The 26,453-nt window shown below is 39.2% G+C and overlaps 1 protein-coding gene across 3 annotated transcripts in view; it reads left to right on the top strand.

Moving 5' to 3' along the window:
• Positions 1-26,453, top strand: part of daam2 (dishevelled associated activator of morphogenesis 2) — a 104,258-nt gene that overhangs the window by 58,469 nt on the left and 19,336 nt on the right. For 2 of the 3 annotated variants that reach the window (XM_026944154.3, XM_053237491.1), the window contains exons 5-17: positions 4,026-4,120; positions 14,233-14,566; positions 16,144-16,254; positions 16,399-16,502; positions 16,601-16,667; positions 16,801-16,918; positions 18,655-18,793; positions 20,720-20,778; positions 21,964-22,148; positions 22,826-23,128; positions 23,357-23,464; positions 24,561-24,590; positions 26,167-26,273. In XM_026944154.3, the coding sequence (XP_026799955.1) occupies positions 4,026-4,120; positions 14,233-14,566; positions 16,144-16,254; positions 16,399-16,502; positions 16,601-16,667; positions 16,801-16,918; positions 18,655-18,793; positions 20,720-20,778; positions 21,964-22,148; positions 22,826-23,128; positions 23,357-23,464; positions 24,561-24,590; positions 26,167-26,273 (1,760 nt within the window). The remainder of the gene's footprint in view (positions 1-4,025; positions 4,121-14,232; positions 14,567-16,143; positions 16,255-16,398; positions 16,503-16,600; positions 16,668-16,800; positions 16,919-18,654; positions 18,794-20,719; positions 20,779-21,963; positions 22,149-22,825; positions 23,129-23,356; positions 23,465-24,560; positions 24,591-26,166; positions 26,274-26,453) is intronic. The other variant, XM_053237492.1, reaches the window with a different exon arrangement.

The following is a 26,453-nucleotide window of genomic DNA, read 5'->3' as shown; positions in this document are numbered from 1 at the left end:
TTTCTGTCCAAACACAGTTAATAAAGTAAATGAGAGATAATAAAGATTTGCTTCTTTTTGCTGATTCTGGAGCCATCGACATCTTTATCCTGTCAGATATCAGTGCAGCCTTTACATGTGTTTCTGGCATGGTTCAGGTTTGGTTTACAGCCTTGTCTTGTTGATAGAGCCCAGTTCATTCATTCATTCATTCATTCATTCATTCATTCACTATATCATTACTATGCACTTTATCCTGGTCATGGTCACGGTGGATCTTCCCATGAGCACTGGGCATGAGGCAGGTATAAATCCTGGATGAGACACCTGTTTTTTCCAATGTCCTAAACAATGCATCTGGTATTATGTTTAGTTTTTCATAACATATAGGCAAAATCTGTTTACATTATAACTACAAAAACTAATACAGCATATTCTTTGATTGAAATCACCAGTAAACATACAGTTATGTGCAGATGTTTGGGCATGCAAATTACATATTTTGTTGAATTTGATATCTTTTTATAGCCTTCCTCTGCTTTACAGGCATTAGCTTCATTGTCAGATCCTCATTCAGCTGCTTAGAGGAGCCCATGGCTGTTGAGTGTTAGCACAAGGTTTGAAGAGTCAGAGTATTTATTACGCTCTGGAAGTTTTATTCCTAATGCCAATTCTTGACTGGCCTTTTGAGTCCTAATGAGTCAGTTAAGGCCTAATGAGTTAATTAAGTTTTGAGACAATTGGGTGTCCAAACTTTGCACATGCCACAATTACTTTTTTTCTATTTTTTTTTTTTTTAAGTTAGTCAAATATAACTTACAAAAATAGTTTGCTGCAGAGGTTGTGTTTGCTTCTTTTCACTTCAAAAAAAAAAAAAATCAGCAAAATATGTAATTTGGCCAGGGGTGCTCATACTTTTGCATACAACTGTAAATACTTTACTGCCCCCTTCTCACAAGGTGACCCTCAAGTGTCAGTCTTTGGTCCCCTTCTGTTCACCATATATATGCTTCAAGTTGGTCCGGTCATTCAGCTAAATGGTTTTAGCTTCCACTCATATGCACATCATTCTCAGATTTAGCTCAAAATCCACGATCTAAAATTCTGGTTATACATCAGCTTTCTTAAATTAGAAATGTTGTTGGTTGCTCTCTAAAACATCTCAGTATTCAGTTGACATACATGGCACCACTGTCAAACTTTCTACAGATATCCACAATCTTGACTTTTTTTTTTTTTTAAATTAAATGCTGTCTTTTGAAGCCTCTGTCAGATCACGTACCCAGTGTGCTTTTTATCAGCTATGACATCAATCCTAACAGAGTTCGAAAGATGCTGAAACTCTGGTTCATGATTTCATAACCTCACACTTGGAATACTGCAGAGATCTTTTTCACTTTCACGTTCGTTATGCCCATGACTGTAATTCACATGCACTTTCTCAGTCATTACTGATGCCATGTTATGGATGTGTTGGCGACATGGGCTGAAAAATATCAACTCTAATGCATAACCAAAGTGCCTTTTTACTCTGCGTAATCACGTGTCACAGCTGTCCCTGATAGGCTGCATGACTCTACGGTCTGGGCTAGAAAGAAATCAGTCCCAGCTTTGCTTCTTCCTACCTATTCTGTGTGATTTTTTTTATGACCTTTGGTGGTGCTGTTGCACTTGATTCCACAGAAGTCCAAAATAATCAGATTTAAGATATTTGTTTACAGCAAATAATCTGATGTGGATGCCAAAAATGAAACCTTATATTAATGTCATTTTAGCTTTGAAAGGCCAAAAATGAAACCACATATTAATGTCATTTTAGCTTTGAATGACAGGGGCTTACTGTAAAATCATGTGAGGTACAAAGTGAATACCAGTGCGAATGGAGGTCTAGGTTATGTTTTGTATATTTTCATAGCATTTGAGTGCTGTTGCTCAGAAACATTCTTTATTACCTGTTCTAGAATGGTATTTAAAGGCCACACATTGCAGGAATTGTACAGAGTGTGTGGAGAGGTTGTGCTATGACTTCATGGCTTGGAGAGGATGTGTGTGGTGTGCTCATGGGATCACTCTGGGTAGCTGAATTATTGAATATGCTCATTTTCCCAGTGTCTGCTTGGCCCAGTGAAGTTACACGCTGGCTCCCAGCAGCCATGCAGAACACACTGTCAGGACTGATGTGGTCACGCTCTAAATGGGAACCCTACGGAGCCTTTCCATTCACATCAGTCTTATAGGTATCATTTTCATATTGGCACTGCCACATATCAAAGAATTTAGAGTGCAGCAGCTAAGGCCAAGACTCAATACTCTTAAAGTAAGTCTAGGATGAAACCGTTGCTTTGGTCTTCAATCACAGAATGCTTGTACTCCATAATCCTTACTAGATTCATGCATTTACACAATTTATGAAGCACAACTGCACTGCTAGCATTGAGTCAAGCTGCGGCTTGTTTTTTTCTTGTTTGTTCATGCGTGTAAGCACATTCCCGGTATTTAATAAAACTTAACAGTAAAAGTTTATGCGACACCTTTCAATTTTAGCCCTGTGTTTGCATGGTTTTCAGGTCCAGTTTATGTATTCACATTTTTTCTATTTTCATAATGAGGGGACCGTTCATAGACCATCACACTTTCTCTGAGAAGCTGGGTATATAAGGGCCTTGACCTCGGACACACTTAATCTGGGTCATCAGTCAGAGATGGCTTTGTTCAGAAAGAGCACATTTAGCCTGCAGGACAGACATCGACTTTAGCCGATAATCCATCCTCTGGACTTCCACATTCTACTGCCTGCCATTTAGGACATACATATCCATTTAGGGAGCTCAGCCTGGGGCTTTGCAGCCATGCCAGTGATCCACGAGCCATCTGGACAGGGACAGTCCAGATCCGTCCAATGGATGTTATGGCAGAAACATCTGCGCAGCCCCATGGCGGGACAAGAGCCTGGATCTGGTCGTACATGAATAAGAGGACCCTGGTGCCATATCAGCTATTTTTTTTTCCCCATAAACATGATCCATGTCTTTTTATAAAAGCAGTGCCAGCCTACCAAGCATGACTCTCAACACATCCTTTGACCAAGTCAGCCAACATAAGCCTTTACTTTTGGTATCTTGGCAAAGATTAAGTCTTTTTTTTTTTTTTTTTTTTTAAGAGTAATGCAGGCAAGTTATTAGACAGCCTTTGTGAATAGGATTTAATATTTAGTTATAACACACATTTGTGAATCATTTCTGCTTGGAGTGAGTCCACAGTAGAAGGAAGGCAGTACAGAAGCTGAACAGAAGCCTTGGCCAAATCTAATATGCACAACTGCACTTGGATCCTACGCATAGTGGACTTGAAGCTTAACTGCAAGCATGCTTTCATAAGCAGGTCCCATGACTGCCTTGTCATATTCAGGTCTCGTGACTAATTGTCATTATACAATCTGAGACTCAGCAGAGGTTTAATCGAAAAAAATGTACTCACTTGATGTGTTTTTGTAGTATTTAGTGCTACAAAAACGTAATAGTTACCAAAACTTTATGCATACACTTCCATAATAATGAACGAGTTGCTTAATTTGATGGTTCTATAAAATGCCATTAGAAATGCAGATTATATGAGTATACAAATTGTAAATGTTCCAATCCTGCATGCCTTACTCTTTTCTTTGGTAAACACCTCCAAATTGCATATTGTAACATGATAGGCTCTTATTTATGTTTATGATGCAATAACACTTTCCTGTCACGTGTTCAATCCTAACTCAGATTTTCCGGAGCTTCTGAATTTGACCATTTTTGTGCTTGGACCAGTCTGCACATTCAAAGTAATTCTAATGAAAGGAATTCATCACAAAAACTTTATGCAAAGTTTAGAGAGACTTTCAAAAAAAAAATCATGTACCTTTATATGCAAATGTGATAGGCTTGCCTCAGAGTAAACACCTTTATTATTTGGTTTGCACTGCACCCAAAACAAAAAGTATATTTTTTTCTGTTGTGTGGTCTTAAAATAAACATGATTAATATTAGGTTTGGTCATATATATTTCAGATGCAGACCCTTTTTGCATTTGACGAGGAGGAGATGGAGATGAGGAATAAAGTGGTTGAAGATCTGAAAACAGCACTTCGCACTCAACCCATGAGGTAAGGACCATCTCTTTAAATGAAAGCTCCACCCTGACACACATTACATACATTTTTACTGAAATGTTTGTGATGTGATGAGTGACCCTAGCTTTAATTTATTGGTTGGTTCTGTATTTTTGTTATTCTTGTAAGAGTTAGCGGTTGTCTGCTGCTCTGATGTAACAGGGAGACATTGTTAGCACCGTTACAATGGCATTTAACAGGAGAAAAAATCAACAACAGATGTTGGACTCAGTATTCCAGAATGCAATATGATGCAGTTGCTTGAAATTACGGCCGAGGTAGCGATCTGCGAGATGATGAGCGCGATGGCACAGGCTGCAGGATTAGCATGAAAGTTGAAGCTTTGGAAACTGATCTGTTTGAGCAGACTGTAGAGATGTGAAGGTGAGAGACCTGGGCAGACTAAAGGATTAAAGCTCTGCTGCATTGCTCACTTTAAGTAGAGATGATGCAAGTAGATGGTGTAATGGATGAAACTGTTAGCTGTTATTTTATACTAAAAAAAAAACTCATCTCAGAATTTAATTACCAAATAAATCTTTTGCACAATTTACCATCCCATATTGATTAGAAATATTGATATACAAGTCATTCAGGTGGATTTTTACCTTTAATAGGGTAATCTTCACATACGCTCTGAAGCATGTACACCATGTACAGTTGCTGATCCTGCAGGAATGCTGGGAATGCATGTGTGTCATCAGAAAACCATTCCTAGTTTAAGTTGTGAGAGGATCGGGTCAAAATTTAGCCGATAATTTCAGATAAAAGCTGTCTGAAATTCAGATCCAAGAAAATACACTCTCTCCTAAAATCGCCAAGAATCCTACAATGAGCTGCAGAGTCTTAAGAGAAAAATGGAGTATATTTCATCAGAAGTCCTGCTTTGCCTCAGATTTTGGAACAGCTTTCATATCTCTTTCATCCGAAGTCAGTAAGATTTGGCCACCACTTTATGGTGAGTTCTCTCAAGTCACTGCTTCCCTCTTACCATATACTGTGTGAGACCATCTGGCTCGTGTCTAGGGTTTTGTGGTCTGTCTTTCTGTCGTGCAATAGAAGGAGGTAACTTGTTTTTTGTCTGAGCACCAGTGCTGGAATATTAGAGTGAATAAAAACACGCTATTATCCAAGCGGTGCCTGCAGAGGCAGGAAGTGTGCAAGTTCACGAACTGTTTCAAGAAAGACTCGACTGGAATAGCCTGCAATTTGAAGGCAATCAAAATGTTATTGGCTTTTAATGTGTACTATTCTTGAATGGTTTATATTCCTTGAGAGCAGATGGGTGAATCTTGAATGTTATCCATGCCTTGTGTATTTTTCTTTATTGTTACCAGGATGAAATTGCACAGTAATGGGGAAACTTTGATCATATTTTGTGTGCTCATATGAGAAGTAAATGGTTTAATACCCAGTTTAGCAAAGGGCTGAGTGAATCTGAAAAATATGAATGTTTTTGAATGATTTATCCAAGCAAGCATTTATTAGAGCCATCTTTTGAATTATACATGCTTTAGAAGATTTTAGATTTCTATAAATCCTAACATTTCCCAAATTAGACAGTATAAGTTGCACATAAGTCTTAAACCGCCTACTTACTGTAATTCGAAGCTGAAAAACATCAGCATAACTTCTCAGGAGGTCAGGTCCTTCATTCATGAATAATCGATGATCATAGGCTCATAAATGTATTATAACTCTGAGTATGTGTGATTGTTTGCAGCTTGTTTTTAGCTTTGGCTCGACATTGTGAGAATTTCCGACTTAAGCGTTCTAGCAGAACCCGAGTCACTGTCCTCAGTAAAACAAAACTGACAGCTAGGAGTCAGACTCGATGCTCAATTCAAAAGATTTGTTAGTCAGCATAGACAGTCTGCCGCCAATCGTTCATAACACTGGCTGCATTGATCACACACAAACAAGGCGTTCGTTCTGGTGTTTTGGCTCCGACGTTGTACTAGATCATCCCTGTGTGTGCCATGAACACAAGTGCTTGCAGATGTTCCCTTCCATAATGCTGACTGTAAATCCGTGTCATTCTAGGAACAGAGGATATACTAAGAGGCTATGCAGACAAGGGAAGGGGGGCGGGGGCGGGGGTCACACGGACATAACACAGAGAAGATAAATGATTTGTTAACGTGCTGAGGTTTCACACTTTTAACATCAGTGTCTGATGTTTTTATTGACTTCTTTATGGGGCTTTTCATGATAGGAAGTCAGCGTGTAAACTGCAATTAGCAAGACACACTGAATGGGGCGAGAGAAAGGTAGCCTCCTGTAAGATAAAATGAGGGATCTAGCTTTTCCTAAGCCTGGTTTATGATTGGTGCTTCTGAGAACCATCAGAAATGAACCTGAGAATGCCTTGGTAGGGAATATTATTATTAAAATACAAATAATATAATATATTATAATATAGTGCAATGCTCTCCCTGTGTCACATGGTTTTCCTCTGGGTTCTTCAATTCATCTCACATAGCAAAAAACATGCAGGTAGGTGGACTAGTGGTGTGTGTGTGTGTGTGTGTGTGTGTGTGTGTGTGTGTGTGGTACCTTGTGTTACTAGCGCTACATCATCCAAGGTGTATTCCTGACGCATGCTCAGTGTTCATGTCATAGGCTCCAGATCCACCGCAATCCTGACTATGAAAAGTGGTTACTGATGATGGATGAATGAGTCGTCTTCTTCTTCTTCTTCTTCTAAGCTCCATTATGTTATCCTTTCGTTAATCCATAAACTGCTCCAGTTAGAACATGTAATTTTAAATTAAAATATTTAAGAGTTAAATATTTTGGTTTACAAGAGTTTTACAAGAGTTGACACGTTTCCTGTTGATTTCTGAATTACGTTACATGACACTAGGCCATCAATACAGTAGTTAATGATGCACTTATTAATGAGTAACAATACACAACTTAAAATTTAGTATTTATTTATAAGTGAAATTTATTTATATTATTTAATTATTTATTAAAAGCCTCGTATCCTATCCCGATCAGCTAACATTACTGCCACTATCAAGCTGATTTTTCGTCTGTTGCAATGTAACGAGTAGTCTTACAGTCCATGAAACCTTATGGGCAATTAAGTCTATGGGTAAACCTAGAGTATCCTTATATGATACGTCAGTTGAGAATCAAGTTATCAAAGCTGATTGGGTAGTCTTGGAATGAAAGTTTTTTCTACATAGTCAGCTCCATTATTCTGCCACATTATCAGGACGTCGCTTTTTCCAAATTGAATTTCACAACTGGAGATACGATATATGAGAGATTAAAAAAAAAAAGTCAGAAAATACAGAGGTCTGGACCTTGGTGTCCTCATAACTACTTACGGCCATTATTATTATTATTAGTAGTAGTAGTAGTAACTGCATGCTATCTATGAATTATATGCGGCACCTCATATGAAGAAGACAATATAGAATTGTACAGCCGCAGCACTGTATAGCTGCTGTTTAACATATTTTAGCTACATTAAAGCAATCCTTCAGAAAAATTTAGTGAGCTTCACTACAAGCTACATGACAAAAGTAGCTTATGAACAGCACCAATTAACAAAACATTATTCCTATAAGCACTGACTCTGCTTCATTAGCCTTTGCCCATCATTGCTTCTGTGATGAGATGGATACAGTTAATAAGAGGTTCCCAGAGAAGGTGCACTGAATCTTCTGCCCATTGCCACCACTTCATCACTGCGATAATCAGCAGCTTGCTTAAATGTTTCTGTTCTAGAAAATGACATTTTTGAACTGCCTTGCAGTACATTACCAACCTCCTGAAGCCTTCGGAAGCTTCTGTATACTGTATGGAGCTAAAGAGATCTGAAAGCTGATCTGAAGCCATGGGAATTTGTTTACAATGTAAATTGCTACTGTAATTTAGTTAGTCATTGTTTACACTGGATGTTAATACTACTCCCATGATGCGTCATTACTTTAAGAGATTGCCGACTGTGTTAATTGGATGAGCTGGAATGCAAAGCAGTGGCTGCCTGAGGAGACATGACTGAGGAGAGATGTAAGTGCACTTGTATTAGTGAGAAATCTGTTGTGCATATGTCTATCAGACTAAATTAGGTTCTTGCAGTCCCCAATCTCTGTCTCAGTCTCTAATTACAGCTGTTGGACGTCTTCCTTCCCCATCCTGCTCCACTCATCATCATGTGTCAGCTCGGCTAACACACACATTCAGAGTGAAGTTAGAGGTTTCTTATAGATCTTTGGGTGCTTTTCCACTCCTCTGCCCTCTGCTATAAGAAGCGTCCAGATGACAGGCATTTCCTGGTTTGGTGTATAGTGCAACCACAACACAGGCTCCTTGTCTACACTGCACTCCTGTCCTCCCTACATTCCATCTCTCTAATGAAGACGAGATCCTGAAATAGCCTCTAACGAAGCTTGAATCACTCAGCAATGCATAATCATTTCTGATCTAAGGAAGTCTGCTTCATTTATTGTGGTGACTCAAAGGGATAGACTTATACGAGCTGGGGTCAAGGTGAAATCCCTGCTTAGATGTGTGTGTGAGTCAGTGTGCCTGCACATATCCAGCAAAAATTGGTGAATGTCTGGTTACATGACAGTGCTTGCTTACAAAGGTCCGGGATAAGCAACTAACATAACCGAATGGCAATAATAATTACCTTTTTAAATGCTTAATCTTTAATGACTAGTTCATGGCTATAAATAAGGCACATCAATTCAAAGTGGTTGTTTTGTTTTGTAGCTTTTTGTAGTTTTGTAGCACCACACTCTCTGAACAGATGAGACAGATCTATTTTGATTTTGATGCAGGGAGAATAAATGCAAACTTTTCTGTCCAGTTTTTTTAGGGCATGTTGTCAAACAATGCAAATCAGACCAGAGAGAATAAATAAATGAAAAATCTGTGAAATTGTTTGAAAACTTTCCCCTTTCTGGGCTCTAGCCCTGTATCTAGTCCCTGGGTTGATGCCTTCAGCTAAATAATTTACATAAATTCATGTGAAAAGACTAGAGTCGTCTGTGGCTGATACTAACCAATCATGGGGTCTGTGAGCTAATGTGTATGGAAGGGGGCAGATAGTGTGTTCAGCTGCCCAGTTATACAGCATGAGTAGCAGTTCAAAAAGTCATGGTATTTGGCTTGACAGGTCTTGGAAGACTCACATGCTATCCTCCACCCACCCCAGTTAGGAGCTGTGATCTGATAGGGGAGCGTTAGCTAGTGTATGGGAACTAGCAAATGACTGGATTGGGAGAAAATGGGGTAAAAACAAAACTAGAGTCGCTGAACTTTTTTTAAAAAGTTGATCTCTTCTGCTGCAGTATTTTTTCAAGCACTTGGTTTGTTCCGCTGATCTGTTCAGAGAGTGTGGTGCTACAAAACTACAAAAAGCTACAAAACAAAACAACCACTTTGAATTGATGTGCCTTATTTCTAGCCATGAACTAGTCATTAAAGATTAAGCATTTAAAAAGGTAATTATTATTGCCATTCGATTATGTTAGTTGCTCATCCGGCCCTTTGTAAGCAAGGACTGTCATGTAACCAGACATTCACCAATTTTTGCTGGATCTGAGTCTGGACTGCAGTCCTCCACTTGACGGTCCCTGCTGTATAGTCTGTCCCACTAGGTGATAAAATGCGTCTTTGCATTGTTTTCGGTAGTGCTCTAAAGATATTTTGACCTCATGCCTTTTGAGAGAGAAGGTGACATGAGATCGGTGGCTTCCTGTCCTTTCAACAGCTTACAAAAATAATCCCGAGTTCTCGCTCTCTCTGTCTCGTTCAAATATTAGGCTTCAAAATATTGACAGAGTGAGCTCAGAAAAGGCTAAAAGGCTAGATAGATTGAACCTACCAAACGTCTTTGTTTTCACATTTGTCAAATGCCTTCACGGAAACTCAACACTGCACCTTTGAAGATTTTGGACGGAGTTGTGTTTTTCTCCCGGTGCCGTGTGAATATAGTAGCTGAGCTCTGCATGGTCCGAGGGGAAACGAGACGAGAGAGCAAGCGAGGCGGCTTTGGCCTGCAGAAACTGTGCTGTGAGGTGGCGTTTGCGTTGGCCAAGCTTTAAACGACGCTGTGCTACCCCAGCTGTTTCTCCCACACAGTCCTCTTCCAACCTGATTCAATAAGGAGTGTTTTTAGTGCAGAGTATGTGTGTGTGTGTGTGTGCTTTTATTGTTTGGTCATTTCTAGTTATCTCTGTATCTCAGCTGGTTGAATCTTATGTGCTCCTAGAGGATCCTTTAAATCTGCACTTAGGGGAGTCAGCAGTGCTAAATTCATCCAGTGTGGCTAGTTAAAATTAGCATTTTATGCACATGTTCTGTGTCATTGCATATGTTCTATGTAAATATATAGATTCCTTGTTCATTGGTGCCAAAATCCCCAGTGCCAAAGTTGCACCATGTGGCACACACACACCAGCCTGGGCCACCCGGGCTATTCAGCTGAATGATTTATAGTGTTTAAATCAAGCTTTTTTGTTCAGCAGGGTTGCAGAAGGAGGATCAGATGGATTATTTTTATAGGTTATTTATGCAGAATTGTACTAGGATCATGTGACATTTCCCCCATGAGCTCCTGACACCTCTGGCGGCAAGTACTGCTATGCTGCCGTCTGCTCTTTCACTGTAGAGGGGAAAAAAATTTATATGAGCTCATTCACATATGTGTGAGGTCTTTGAGAATGGAGTCACCGCAGAAGGGAAAAGACACGTGCTTTATTTGCCATTATACTTCGCTAATATTCGATATGCTTCCAGAATTCCCCGTCATAAACCAATATTTTGAGGGAATCACTCTTTTGATGAGCATCTCTAGCCATATTAAACCAGTCACACCTCTTTTATACTTTAAAGAAGCAATCAGTATTTTTTTTTAATGAGAGGTGAATTCTAATTGATGAAAACATTGATGGGCCACCTGCTTCCCCTAAGCAATCCCACCCTTTCTGTTTAATCTGTTTATGCCTCATGAGCTGAGTAGGCATGTTCCCACCACACACACACACCCACACACACCCACACACACACACACACACACAGCTACTGTACACAATGTCAGGGCCAGAAATATGTTATCAAAAGCCTAAAACAAAGACATTTGCAGTATTGTGAATCACATTTATTTTTAAGGTATATTTGAAATTGCATCCAAACCCTGATATTTGGACTCCTGTCATCTGAATTCCTGCTACAACAAATCTTAGTTTTTGATGAAGATTTCCCACTGTCCAGCGAGTAAATTTGGCAGAACATTACCCATACTATTCCGGAGCATGCATAAACGAAGTGTAAAACGACAGGCCATGCAAAAACAGCAAGTTACGTTATTACAGGACTGCTTCTGTTATGTGGTAGTATATAGTTTAGTGCTCCAAATACCAGTATTCAAATTTAAACCCAAAGTGGGTGTGGCCTAACCTGTGATCTTTGTAACCCGAGTTCCCTCACTCCCGCATGAAAGTAAAAACGTTCAACCTTTTTGTTGCTTGCTGTAGGATTCCAGATCAGATGCACACCTCTAGTCTCAATGAGATGCCCTGTTAACCCTTCTGGCAAGTTTTTAAAAATAACACGTAATAATGAATAATGTGCCTCTTCTTCAATTCTATGTTTGTATCTGTTTAGAACACATTATCTGTTCATTATGAGTATTGTAATCATATTTGATTACAGGCCTAACCTAGAGGGAGTGATGTGCATTTACATCATGAAAAATAACAGCAATATAGCAAAATGTAACTGTAACATTAGTGTAGTCCATTGAGAAGAAAGCAATCCCACACTCTCTCAGTGAGAAGATGAATGGAAGTTAGTTAATTTGGTGTTTTTATAGGATTTACGTGATATTTGGAAAGTTGTTTGGGAAATCCAGGTGGGCTTGGAGTGCATTTTAATTTTCCCCATTAAAATAATGGGAAATAACAACCCCTATTTTTGTTATAAATACAGTTTTCCAGAATTTATTAAGTCTGAATAGTCAGGTTGGATATATATATATATATATATATATATATATATATATATATATATATATATATATATATATATATATATATATATAATTATTATAGGTTTAAAAACACTTTTAAACGCTACAAACTACACCATAAAAAGCCCTTTTTTATTTTTATTGGAAACTAAATTCACAGTTTCAATAAGGTGGCCTTTTTAACTGGCTTACCCATTCGACCCGACCTCATTATTCCAGAGCCAAGGCTTAAGTAGAGGCTTCTTTGGCACAGACTGTGTCTGTCTGTGTCTTGGCTCATATCGCATGCCGTGAGCTCTTTCTTTCTGCGTGGTGTTTGGGCGACGGGGGGAGTCTTGTGTCCTCAGAGTTAAGCATACAGCGTCTGTTCCAGAATGTATGACTCCTGGCCGAGTGAGGCAGTCAGCACAGAGACAAATATGTTCCATACTCACGTTATTAATGATGGATATGAAATAGAGGTAGGATAAGGAGAGTGATATGCTTGGTGAGAACCGAACAGTCTTTCAGCGTAGGCATTCCTCAGTTTCAGACACGTCAGCGTCAAAGCCGAGCTCCTAGCTGAGCTTTTACAAGTACGCACATATGTTTGTGTGTACGTCAAATAACAAGGCAAGCCATTTTTCGTTTTTTTTTTTTTTTTTTCCCAAGCTCATTAATTCAGAAGACTATTTATGGCTAACAAATGTGGGATCCAAACCCAAATGTCACTTGTCCTCCCAAGTAGTCCAGCTGTTATGCACATCTAATGGAGTGAAGGGCAATGAGGTTTTAAACAACTGCTGCGTTACACAACTGCTTTTTATTGTTACGATCGCTTCAGAACAGCCCGCCTAAAACCACTCCAGAGTGCAGATCATGTGAGATGTTTAAAAGATCTGAGTGCTCACTCTAGAGTTGATGTGGAAATAGGATAACGGGCTAATCCAGACTGTCGTGTTAAAAATTGAGTGTGTAGAGTAGTGCATTGAGTGCAGGCCAGCTGTGATCTCATGCATGTTCTGCTCCCAGGGATCCACAGAAGTTTGGACAGACAGCTGTGCTCTTCCTGGTGAGCTGTGTTTGGTCTGGAAAGGTATGATCAAGGGCATTGCTGGAAGCAGAGAGGCTTTCTGTATGAATGTACATGTGTACTGATATGGAATATCAATATCCATTGTCACCAAGAAGGCGATGAGTTCACTTTTGAGTCTGGTTCATCTCAAGTTTCTACTTCATGTCACCTCAGAAAGTGTTTCCTTGCCACTGTCACCTCTGGCTTGCTCATTAGGGATCTAGATCTACGTGATCTATGGCCAGGAGTTCAAGAGAGCAAAACTGGCCATGGTGTCTTGGTGGGCGTTTGTATTACTCTCTCCCCTGTCTATCAGAGCAACACTAGCCAATCGTGGACCTCTGTGAGCTGGTGTATGTGGAAGAGGGCAGATAGCTCTTTCTTCCCAAATGTGTCCAGGTGACATAGCAGTTCGAAAAGATTTCGTGGTTGGCTTCACATGTCTTGGAGGAAGCATGTGTTAGACTTCACATGCTTCCTTTGAGTTGTAGCTGTCATCTGAGGAAAGCTAGCTAGTCAGTGGTGATTGACAAATGACCAAAAGAGAGAAAGTAGGGTTAAAAAAGTGCTGTACAAAAAAGTGGGGTTCATTAAAAAACTACAGATCGACGCTAAAGTTGATATCATACCCCGTCTGTATGTATAAACACAGGTTATTTGAGAGAGCTGCCATGAAGCAGCCATGTTGACAGTGTGATTGACTTTAATTAGGCTGACTAATGAGCACTGTCATTTCGGCTGCTATGATGAATGAGGGTTAAAAGAATTGTTTCATTCATACTGTCACGTTTCACAGTTTGTTTACGGAACGAACAGTTGTAAGTGTGAGATTCTACGGAAGGCATCTGGGTTACGAACCTGCCAAGACAGCTATGGGTACAAGAGAATGGAAAAAGAAAGGGCAGATCAGCACAATGTTTTAAACATTATTTGGTTTTGTTGCTGGTAATGTTGAAATCTTCTGGCACGTCACTGACTTCTCAAATGAAGCTTCAGACTGTGAAAATCTTTGGACTTTCCTGCTTTGACTTGATAATTCGGTTTCTTGTTGTACAGGTTTGTGACGCGCTTCATCGAACTGGACGGCCTCACGTGTCTGCTGAACTTCCTGAAGAGCATGGACTATGAGACATCAGAGAGCCGCATCCACACTTCCATCATCGGCTGCATCAAAGCTCTGATGAACAACTCTCAGGGCCGAGCGCATGTCCTGGCTCATCCGCAGAGCATCGACACCATCTCCCAGAGCCTGCGCCAGGACAACATCAAGACCAAGGTGGCCGTGCTGGAGATCCTGGGTGCTCTCTGCCTGGTACCTGACGGCCATAAGAAAGTGCTGCAGGCTATGGCGCACTATCAGAAGTACGCCGCTGAGAGGACACGCTTCCAGGTACTGTGATGTGTTGGTTAGAGGTGAATAGGAGCAAATTTAACTCCATTCCAGAAAGAAATGTGTCTAGTGCATTCTATTATGAATAAAAGAGTGCCCAGCTAGTGGTATTATCTACCTAATCGCCTAGCTGTACTAGCTTAGTCAAGGGCAGGGGTCATCAACTGACAGACTGTGGTCTGGATGCAGAGAAGTATTTCTTGCTGCAGTATCCAGCAAAGTATTTCTGCTGATCAAACCAAGGACTCAAAAATACTGCAGCAGAGCTGACCAGCGTAAGAAAAACTGGGCAAAGCCATCACTAATGGTTAAGGATTAGATCATAGGTCATTCAGACATGTTAGTTGCTTCTCTGGACCTTTCTAAGAAAGGAATATTATGCAGCAGGACCTTCACAAATTTTCACTGAATATCGCTGGTCTGGCAGTTTGATTAAGTTCTGAGACTGCTGGACTCTGTCCACAACCTAATACCACTGATGTATTTAATGTTGTCATTATAAAGTGATTATGCAAAACACAAACCAACATAGTTAAGTTTTTCCGTATTATTATGTTCAATCTTTGTCTCTATAATGGCAATAAAATTAGAAATTATTGATCATGGTACTATGTTGTACACATGTTGCTCATGTGAAAAAAAAAATCAATTGGCATATTGTTGAAAGATTAAAAACCTGGACTGAAAAGGGAGTTGAGAGTTGAAAAGCTAGATTTTACTTTGTGTTCTTTTTTTAGGGCCATCTTGGCAGTTATAGTGTATCAAAATATACTTCGTATGTGTCTGTAATTTTAACTGTGGCACACGCTGTGAAGAACAACAGCTACACACACTTCCAAAGGTCATGTTTTATTGACCTTAAATGTATGTAGAGCCATTTGTCATCACTGTCTGTTTGTTCTTGTATTTTTTTTGTCATGCTTGGCGACAAGTAATGAGAGACTTTGAAACATTAGTGGGTAACTGGGCTCTCCGCCAGTGACCTATTGACTCTTCTGGACGTACAGGACAGTATGTCAATTTAACACAAAAGCTAATTTTTAAAGAAAATAAATGGCTATCTGCTGAAACTTAAGTAAATAAAGGCCTCTTTAATGATCTAATAAACGTTTTCTTCTATATTATATTAACCTGGGTTTAAATAAGTATTTTGAAAATGTTAACGTGGTCAACAGAAAATTCCAGCTAGTAACTATGAGTTAGCTTGGTGTCATTTACATAGCGCTAAATAATTGCTGCCTCATGAGAACAAAGACAGTTGAAATATGTAAATTTGTCTATGGGTGAATTTTTTAATATGTCTTTTCAAACAAATAGGAAAAAAAAAATGGTATATTTTGGTGGCGCACATAAGACTAAAAATGGTCCAATATGATTTTTTTATTAGTGGATGCAGTTGCAATGTTTATTTTGTTTCCAATAATAAATTTGGGATCATTTAAATAGGGGAATATTATATAATTTTTATCATTGTAACCTACTTTTAAAACTTTGGTTTAAACTGTTGAATTGAACAAGCTAGGATAGCTTGTGTGGCTTGAATCCAGTAGTTAGACTATACTGTCACTGCCTTCCAGACTCTTCTGCATGAGTTGGACAGGAGCACAGGCCGCTACAGGGACGAGGTCAACCTGAAGACTGCCATCATGTCTTTCATCAACGCTGTGCTAAATGCGGGACCTGGAGAGGTCAGTTGATCAATAAACCTTCATGCAACTGTTTCTGCACCAAAACATCAATAGATCTTTTCAACAACCTCTTTAAGTGCCATTGTAAACATCATTATGTTTGTCAGAACAGTACTGTAGGACTTGCTTTGCTTTTGTGCACAGGACAACCTTGAGTTTCGTCTTCATCTAAGGTACGAATTCTTAATGTTGGGGATCCAGCCAGTCATCGACAAGCTTAGAGGTCATGAGAACGCAACTCTCGACAGGTCAGAGACTCTTTCTTGGATTTTTTAAAAGACAAAGATCAGTTGCCACCGAGCCGTTGAAAAATAATTCAATTCACTGCTCATTTTCTCTGTTTCAGACATTTGGACTTTTTCGAGATGGTGAGAAATGAAGATGACAGTGAACTGGCTAAACGCTTCGACATGGTAAGTCTCATTAACCAGTTTACCCAAAACTGACAGGCTGCACATATCTACAAGCAGTAAATGTTTTAATTCATTCTAATGCTCATTGAAATTTTGCTCTAATTGGGGAAATGAATGGGGAATTTCCTTGCAGACGCATGTGGATACAAAGAGCGCCAGCCAGATGTTTGAGCTGATTAAGAAGAAGCTGAGCCACACAGATGCCTATCCTCATCTTCTATCTATTCTCCAGCACTGCCTCCAGATGCCATGTGAGTGCTCATCAACTAAACCAGGCTTATTTTTCTAGGACTGACATTTGTAGTATTCAGTCACCCAAAACTTGTCTGACTGAATATATTTTTATGTATGCAAATTGATTTATTGGCAGTTAAACAATGATAACTGGTGCCTGTATTTACCTTCATCAAGAAATCCAGATTCTGTGTATGTGCAAATAGAGAATGCCTCCCAATACTACATGTAGCCATACTATTCCTCTGCTAACCCAGCATTGTACATCATGTATTTGCATACTGAAATATTATAGGCCCTTATATTTTATGATGCAATAATACTTGCTTTTTGTGATCTGTACAAACTCTGATTATCCAGTGAGTTTTATTGTTTATCTCTCCACGTTTCTTTAAAGAATGTAGCAAGTTCTATAGTTCTACAATTAGAAAATCTCAAATTGATTCCGTTGGAGGATTTAATCACAAGACAAAGTGTAGGGTACTTTAAGGGTACTTTGGGGTAGGTTATACAGCTGAGATGCCTACATTTAATGTCTAAATTAGTACTATAAACTCACAAAACACATTAATATTTGGTGTGGATGCGAAATTCTGTGATTTACTCTATAGCAACAGTCCTACACTGCAAAAATTATAAGTTTGAAATTGAAAAGAACTTTTTAAAACTGATTAATTAAAATTTATTTAAAATAATTTTGATTATTTGAAGCATTTATTTCTAGAAACAAGCAAAAAAAAAAAAACACTATACTGGGCAAATATATGTGGACACTTGACCATCATACCCATATGTGTTTGCTGAACGTCCCATTCCAAAGTTGGTCCCCCCTTTGCTGCCATAACCACCTCCACTCTTTTGGGAAGGCTTTCCACTAGATTTTGGAAAGTGGCTGCGGCATTCCAATTCATCCCAAAGGTGTTTAGTGGGGTTGAGGTTAGGGCTCTGTGCAGGCCACTGGAGTTCTTCCACACCAGCCTTGGCAAACCATGTCTTCATGGAGCTCACTTTGCGCACAGGAGCATTGTCATGCTGGAACAGGTTTGGGTTTCTTAGTTTCAGTGAATAGAAATTGTAATGCTACAACATACAAAGCCATTCTAGACAACTGTGTGCTTCCAACTTTGTGGCAACAGTTTGAGGAAGGCCCACATATGGGTGTGTTGGTCAGGTGTCCATATTACTTTTTGACAATTAGTGGATCTACCAATAGAACAAAGTCTAAAAATGGGTTTCTATTAATCTATTATTTGTTTTATCATACTGATAATGAGAAATGATAATGTGATAATGAGAAATATTAGATAATTTGAACTATGTGCACAATATTTGACTTAAAACCAAAAAGATGGTGCCCAAGTGGTATCTAAGAGATGAATCCAAGAGATGCCTTGGCTGGCTATCAGGTTGATTAGAGCAAAGTGAGTCATTTGTGGGCTGCTGTGATCTTATACGTATATACAGAATTGAGTAGGTGACATATTCCTACAAGCATGTTCAGCTGTCACATAATGCAGTGGCTTCATGTATCTCAGAGGAAGCATGTATTAGCATTCACCCTCCCAGATTCATGACTATCATGCAGTATGGAAGAAATAGCTGGTAGGCAAGAATTAGTGATGACAACAGAACGAAATGGGCCAAAACTCCAACAAAAGGTATATACAGTACAGTGTCTTAATTATTGAGTAACATTGCTCCATTGTATCTGCTGGCGCTTGATGTATTAAACTCCAATATTTCTGTATTGCAGATAAACGTGGAGCAGGCAGTGTACAGCAGTGGCAGCTTCTAGACCGAATCCTTCAACAGATTGTTCTGCAGGACGAGAAAGGGGAAGACCCAGATGTTTCTCCTTTGGACAATTTCAATGTCAGGAACATAATTAGAATGTAAGTGCTGCATGGTTTGTGACTATAACCTTGAAAAAATTAAGGAGTCAGGAGTTCGTCTTCAGTTCTAGTGCAGATCAAAGTGCAGCCTGGCACTGTGGGATGAGAAGGTTTCAAGCTCGACTGAAGAGCACAGTAATGAGAGAAACAGCACTAGCTCATCTGACGGCTGACTGGGAGAGAGAGAGAGAGAGAGATAGTGTGTGTGTGTGTGTGTGTGTGCACGTGCGTTTTTGTAATGCACACTGATATTACACCCTCTAAACATCTTATAAGTGAACTGTTGAGGAACCGAGGATGATGTGAGTTAACATAACATTGTTGTAGGTGCCTGAAATCTACAACTTCAAATGAATTAGACCAAACACACAGACAGACACATATACACACACTTCAAGCTTTAATGGAAATACTCCAAAGAAATCTGTTTCTACAATTTTAAGTAAAGACTGTGTAAGTGTTTATATGGTTCACCAGAATCACCAGTCAGCATTAATTAATAACACCAAACAAAGATATTGGGTACTTTTCCTTTTCTGACATTATGCAACTCTTTCCCTCTTCCTCGTTTTGTTTGTCTTGACTCATTCCTTTTTTCTGAAGTATCTTCCTCTTCTCTCCCTGTCTCATTCTCTCTCATATCTGTTAAATTATAGTAGATCCCATTTCCTGCCGTCCTTCCTCTATCCAGACTTTGCATTGTCATTACTTTCCACTTCTCTCTGTCCATCTTTCTGTCATCCCTCTTTTACTTGTTTTTGCCCTTTTCAGTCACTGTGTGTTCAGGCCAACTAGCCGGCATTCACACACTTCTATTCTCCATCATCATTAGCAAAGGCAAGCCAACGTCTGTGATTAATGTGTTTAGTCTCCAGTGTGAAGGCGAGATTGGAAAACGCTTTAGAGGAGAAGCTTGCTTGTACATTCGGCTCTCTGCCAGCTCCTACTGAACTGTGTTTATCTAATTTTTACACTATAGAGCAGTTCTTTCCAGTATAAACATTAACAACACCAAACCTATTCACTAAAATGGCACTATAGAGCCGAGAAGGATCTTCTGCTTTCACTAATAGCCATTTGTCCAGACATGTTTTTTTAGCAGTAAAAATAGAGAAAGCTTTTCTTGGTTTTTGGCTGGAAGCTGAAAACCTTTCGTTTTACCTTTTTCGTTCAGCTGTTTTTTCAGTTTTTGAAGGGCAGAAATTGTTGTTTGAAATAAACAACAGTTCAGCACTAAATCAGAAGCATCAATGGTAACAGCTTGTTAGGAAAGAGACAATTCTCCATTATATGCATCATCTTTTTTTTTTTCGAGATTTATATTGAACATCCTTATTTTTTTCTTGATTCCATACCTGCATTTCTTCCATGAGTTGACTGTAATTCTCTTGTCTCACTTTCTTTGTGTTCTCCTCAGCTACGGAAAGCAGCGCTCATCCAGGTGTTTCATTTTAAGCTTTTTTTCAGAAGGTCTCATAACCCTAAACTTATGCTGAACTAAAACCTTCTGTCAGGATACATAACTATTTAATGACTCTTACATACAAAAGTCAACACCTGATGTTGACAGTTCATGATAAATGCGTGAGAACCTTATAGCGTTTACATTTTAGTCATTAAATGGCTATGTACATTTTTTTTTTAATATCTATTTTAAACTCAACCTAACTGTGTCTGTTCCTGTGTTAATGGGTTTAAATGGAAATAACTCCATTCATGTTAATGATACAATTCAGCCTATAAAATATCCCTGACCTTGTACATTAACAATTACCTTTACACAACAATAACACAATGAGTTGATTAAGTAGTGATGTGAAGGTAAGTGAAGCAAATTAAACCAGAAGAACGAAATCTTTCTAACTAAGCATGTGATATCTGAGCACAGCAGGCTGATGGGTTTTTTTCTTCTCTCTCTGCTGGCAGGCTTGTCAATGAGAACGAGGTGAAACAATGGCGAGACCAGGCCGAGAAATTCAGGAAAGGTAACAATGTACACATAGACGCACAGCCTTTATATCAGTGTGTGTGTGGGTGGAAGGGGGATGCATGTGTATGCGCGCATGATTTTTTTTTTTTTAATATATTTATACTTCTAGTATAAAGTTTTTGAGCACCCTAAATTCATATTTTTAGTTAAATTTCCTTTTGACAAAAGAGAAGATATAAGTAAAGAACTGGTAAATTAGGAAAATTATGTAACCATTATTGATTTTGAGTAGAAACAGTAGTAGTAGTAGTAGTAGTAGTAGTAGTAGTAGTAGTAGTAGTAGTTACTTGTAGCACACAACATACAGTACACAATATGTTGCCAGTTTATTAGGTACACCTAGCTTGTACCAGCACTGTCCATGTTAGTATCACTGCTGCTCAGTGGTGGTCTCGTTCCATTGATAAATTTCTTTATACCACCGCACTGTTGAATTCTCAAATCTGTTTGGTCAGAAGGTGAACCATTTTCTAGAACAGCCACTGTGACTGTAGTGCCCGTTGTAATTCAATTCACAGGTTTATATTAATTCAGTTGTTTTAATATGCTATCGTTTCTATAGTAACTAACACAAAGACTATGTGTTAGACACGCCACATAAATGGGTCAAAAAACTTGTGAAATTTGATTACTGGATTATGGTGAGCATTTCTGTGAGGAGTTTATTCAGCATATTTGGAAGGAGCCTAATAACCGTTAGAGGTAAAGCTGAAACTTGTAAGTATTCTAACATGGGAAATTCTTTAGCACAGAGAACTTTGTTGTTTCTTAGTAACAGGACAAGCTCCAATTTTAGCTTATTAATTTAGATTTTTTTTAAAAAAAGCAACTGGTGAGGGAGCGACTGTTTATAGCTGCTATAGCAAAGTGATAACAGGAACTTGTTTCCTGGATGTTTCTAAACATTACATGTCAGTCTTTGATAAATGAAAAAAAAAGTTACCGCTGGCATGGAATAGAGGAAGAAAACATTTGACCAATGACACCAACCTATTGTAGACTATTTTCCTACACCAGCACACCCCATTGTGTTTAATTCCTTGCTTATTTATCTGTACTGTTTCATTGAGTGTGTGAGACTAACAGTTATTAAATTGTAAAATGGTAATAAAACCTCAGGTGCTGATAAAGTTTTTTTACTGACTGTATATGTACATACTGTATACATCTGTTCTTTTAGAGCATACAGAACTCATGGCCCGTCTTGAGAGGAAGGAGAGAGAGTGTGAGATCAAAACGCAAGAGAAAGAAGACATGATGAAGACTCTGAATAAAATGAAAGACAAGCTACAGAGAGAAGGAGTAGAGCTGCGCTCTGCCAGGGAGCAAGTTTTAGACCTGTCTTCTCGGATTAGCGATATTTCAGTGAGTACTCTTTTTCTGCTCATGTAACTTTCTAAACTGGAACAGGACCTCAGTGGTTGTTGTTTTGTATTAGTGAGGCTGTGAGTTTAGATCTCATGACCATCAGAGAGACACTGATTGGCCCTTCAGCAAGGATTAAAACCCTGAACTGTCCAGCTACATGCAAGATGGTGTCATTTTGCTTTCATTTCTATATTTTGAGGATAAGCTCTTATATTTTATGACAAACAACACTTGCTTGTCACAATATTAAAAAAAATGCTGCAGTGACAACACTTAATAGGAATCAAATATTCGTTATGCCTTATAAATACATTTAGATTTGTTATATAGAATACATAATAACTGACAGTACCTACCATATGAGCTTCTAGTGTTTCGTAATAATAAAATTGCATTCGCATTTATTGACAATATAAAATCATGTACAGATGATTGACAAGTCTTATGCATGTAGGTATAAGCATTTAGTGGTCTTGAGCTAGGCATTGTAAGGCATTCTGTATGGCCTCTCTGAACATGGATTTTTTTTTCCCCCACAAAATTTTGCTTAGGACGCCTTTATTAGTTCAGGTAATTATGGAATGAATAGTTCAGGATGGTATAATCATATTTGTTCCACTAATCTCAAATATATTTAGCATATTAATGATTTGTCTTACTTGTTTCTGATTTAGAATGGAAGTATGGCGTTCCCTCCTCCTCCTCCTCCACCTGGAGGTCCAATGCCTCCTCCTCCTCCTCCAATAATGACCGGTTTCCCTCCGCCTCCACCTCCACTCCCCTTCTGCCCAGCCCCTCCTCCACCACCACCTCCTCCAGGGGCTCCCCCTCCTCCTCCTGGAGCTCCACCCATCTTCTCCGGTGCTCCACTCCCACCGGCGCCCGCTTCCTTCAGCAGCAGCACGAGCCTGCGCAGCAAGAGCATCCCACAGCCATCACACCCACTCAAGTCTTTCAACTGGGCCAAGCTGGGCGAGGTGAGCACATCATGGCACTGTAATGACTAAACAAACCAAAAGGCTCACTTAAACGTCATGAATCAGCCTAAAATAAATAGCATGGTTGGGCAATGTTGGGCAAACATTGCGTCATGCTTTGGCTTGGTCTCCTAGGAAAAATCTTAAAATGACAAACAATTTTCAGTCATTATTTTTGAGTTATAGATTCCTCCTCTCTCCCAATGACTCATTCCTTCTTTTTTACAGAACAAGATCACTGGTACCATTTGGCACGACATCGATGACCTCCGGGCTTTCAAAGTTCTTGACCTGAAAGATATTGAGAAGATGTTTTCAGCTTATCAGAGGCAGCAAGTATGGAGGATTTGAATATGTTGTTTGTGTTAGAACTAATTTGCAATAATGATGATAATTTGCATATTGTGCCATGTTTGATAGTGTGTGAAAAGGAGATCTACAGTAGGAACTTAAAAGCCTTGCCCTTGTAGAGTCATGTTTGTGTGGCAAACCTGGGAGAACCCTTCACATGCTGAAAATTTGACATTTTCTACTATATACTGTATAGTTCTGAAAAAAAAAGCAGGCCTTTGTAAACCCGAATTTGTTTCTCTTTTGCATGCATCTCCACCAGAAGCTATATCATTTTAATATCTCATTACCCCCAAACGGGAAAAGAAAGAAAATAGCATTTACATATTCCATTCTGAATGCAGTGCTGAAGCATAACAGACATTTTGACAGCCAGCATCTGATTACAAACAGAATTGATTAAGCTTATGTCTGTTTCCATGCCATTCACTTAGATAGCAAGGCTTTAGACATCTTCAGGCAGACTGAGTATTTTTTCTACTTTGTTTGTTAAACTGTCTCCTTACCCAACATGATCTTTGCAAGAAGATAGCCATGGCAAGATTAAAAAGTAAATAAAAAACATTTCCATGTCATTTTGGTGAAATATAATTTTGCTTCCTGAAAGTTGAAGTATCAGTGTAGGTTGTAGACAGAAAAAAAAAATTTGGCCTGATTTTTTTTTTGGCTGTTTGTCAGGATTCAGTCACAGTGACATACGACGGTTTTTCCCAGACCACCACACATTTACAGCAGCTGTTCTCTGCTGAATGGCTTGTTGTGTTCGACCTGATAAAGAGCTTAAGCATGGAGTAGAATCTGTAGCGCTTTCATTGTGCTAACTGACCATGCCAACAGCAGAGACCATGACACCGCCATTTCCAATTCAGATACATCATATCATATTGACTTACATGGCTAGTTTATTTGTCTCTGACAGCGTCAGTACTGAGAATCTGTGGCTCTGCGTGTGTAGCTGAATCTGCAGCCCAGCTCTGGCTGAGCCTTTTTTTCTGTAGTTCTGCTGCTTGTGACGCTAATCACTGCATGTCTTCCAATGTTTTTTTTTCTTCTGTGCTGCTCTCTCCATCTGCCTGACCAGGAGCTGCTCACTAACCAATCCTTCAAGCAGGTGAGTCTTTAGTTTGTGTAGTCACTGCCTTTGGCCTTGTGCCTTTTCCCACAATCTGCTGCCAGCCACACAGTCTTCACACGACCTTAAAACTGCTTTTACTTAGTTTGAAGGTTTATCAGTTATCATAAGTGTGTTAGTGTGGTTAAGTTAAAGGTGGGGTCAGCAAATTTTACACCAACATGAATATGACTCATGAATATGAATATATGTACTTGTGTATGCATCCCAGTAGTGTTTTTGTTTTATGTCTAAGGTTTTAGGGGGCTAGTGTAATGGCATTAGAGTATAAAACTACAGACTTGTGATATTTTCACATCCGTGTTAAATACTTAAAGGTGGAATCAGTGATCTTTAAGTCCTATTTATTTTTTAAGTAAAAACGTACATTATTGCTGCTGTTAATAAAATAAAATGTATGCTCAGAGGTGGTACCCCATGATCAGGAGGAGAAAAACAAATGATGTGGAGCACCAGCATCCAAACAGACAGAACAACATTTCTCTACTTAACTGTCAGTCATGTTGAACACACGTGTTTGTGTGTTTCGTGGAGTTTTAAACTTCACAATTTGTCTTCCTAACTTGAGCCAGAATTGCTGCTTAGACCTTTACACACTGGTTTAACAGCTTTGTAGTAATATTAGACTTGATTTGGTGAATGCACCAATGACATTTTTACTGAAGACGTTAAAAAAATCATTTCTGATGATTGTGACTGCTGTTTTTTTTCTGTTTTATTCTCTCTTACATTTTTAGCTAAATCACTGCAATAATAGTCAATAAGCTCAGTATTTCCTAAAGGTTAGTTTTCTGCTGTCCAACCCATATGCCGAGTTGGTAGTGAGTGATGTTTTGGCAAGGCCTTAAAGTGAGTAGGAGTAGTCTTCTGACCTCGCGCCAAACCCAAATCCCATCAGCCACAGCCATGGAAGCAGTGAGCCTTATTTGGAAGCCCGTTCAGCGGTTGTTGAATCACTCTTGTACTTGCGTACAGAGCAGAGGAAAAGCTTTCACCCATAAATAGCTCACTGTACTTTAAACATCCTCACCTCAGCAGCCTCCGTCACACGGTCCTCACTTAACCGTCTGCTCTGAATCCTGGAGCTGTTTCCTGTCCATCTAGTGTTTTATGGAAAGTTATGGATCTAATGTCCGTTTTGTGGCTTACTACATTTTGTCACAGCTTCCTCTGTTTATCTAATTCAGCACCAGTATTTTTTCATTCACCGGAATGATTGTAAAATATGGCTTCAGAATCCCTGCGATGGTGATACAGGGGTATATGAAGCTTTTACCACACTCATACCATCTGGGTATGAGATCATGAGATTCAGGAGGGGAAGCAGTGTATCACAGATATTACCTGTATGTTTTTTTCCTTAGACATTTTGCCATGAAAATGTTTGGCCAGTTTATTTTAAATTACACCATCCAAACCTTACTTAATGAAAGCTCATAGATTTTAATGTAAGATGTCAACCTGTGCTTAAAGTACTCCATTTTATGTGTTCTGCCGATTGATTTTTCGTCTCTTCACTTCGCTTCACTTCACTTCACTTTCTTGCTCTCTGCAGAAGGAGACTGGCTCAATGGATGACTTGTATCTAAGCTCAAGGAAAGTGAAGGAGCTGTCCGTCATCGATGGGCGGCGGGCACAGAACTGTGTTATCTTACTCTCCAAGTATGTACTTAACCATGACTCAGCAATGTTGACGCAGTACTTTCATTCAGAATCAGTTTTATTGCCCGAGTGTGCCTAAACACACAAGGAATATGACTCTCAACCATGCACACAGCACACAACTTAACTATGCAAACAACAACCAACAACAACGAATTTGTCGCAGTGACATAGTTTCTT

The sequence above is a fragment of the Pangasianodon hypophthalmus genome, chromosome 10, assembly GCF_027358585.1.
Source record: "Pangasianodon hypophthalmus isolate fPanHyp1 chromosome 10, fPanHyp1.pri, whole genome shotgun sequence".
Classification (NCBI taxonomy): domain Eukaryota; kingdom Metazoa; phylum Chordata; class Actinopteri; order Siluriformes; family Pangasiidae; genus Pangasianodon; species Pangasianodon hypophthalmus.
Note: the sequence above shows the minus strand (reverse complement) of the source record. Positions and strands in the feature narration are given on the sequence as shown.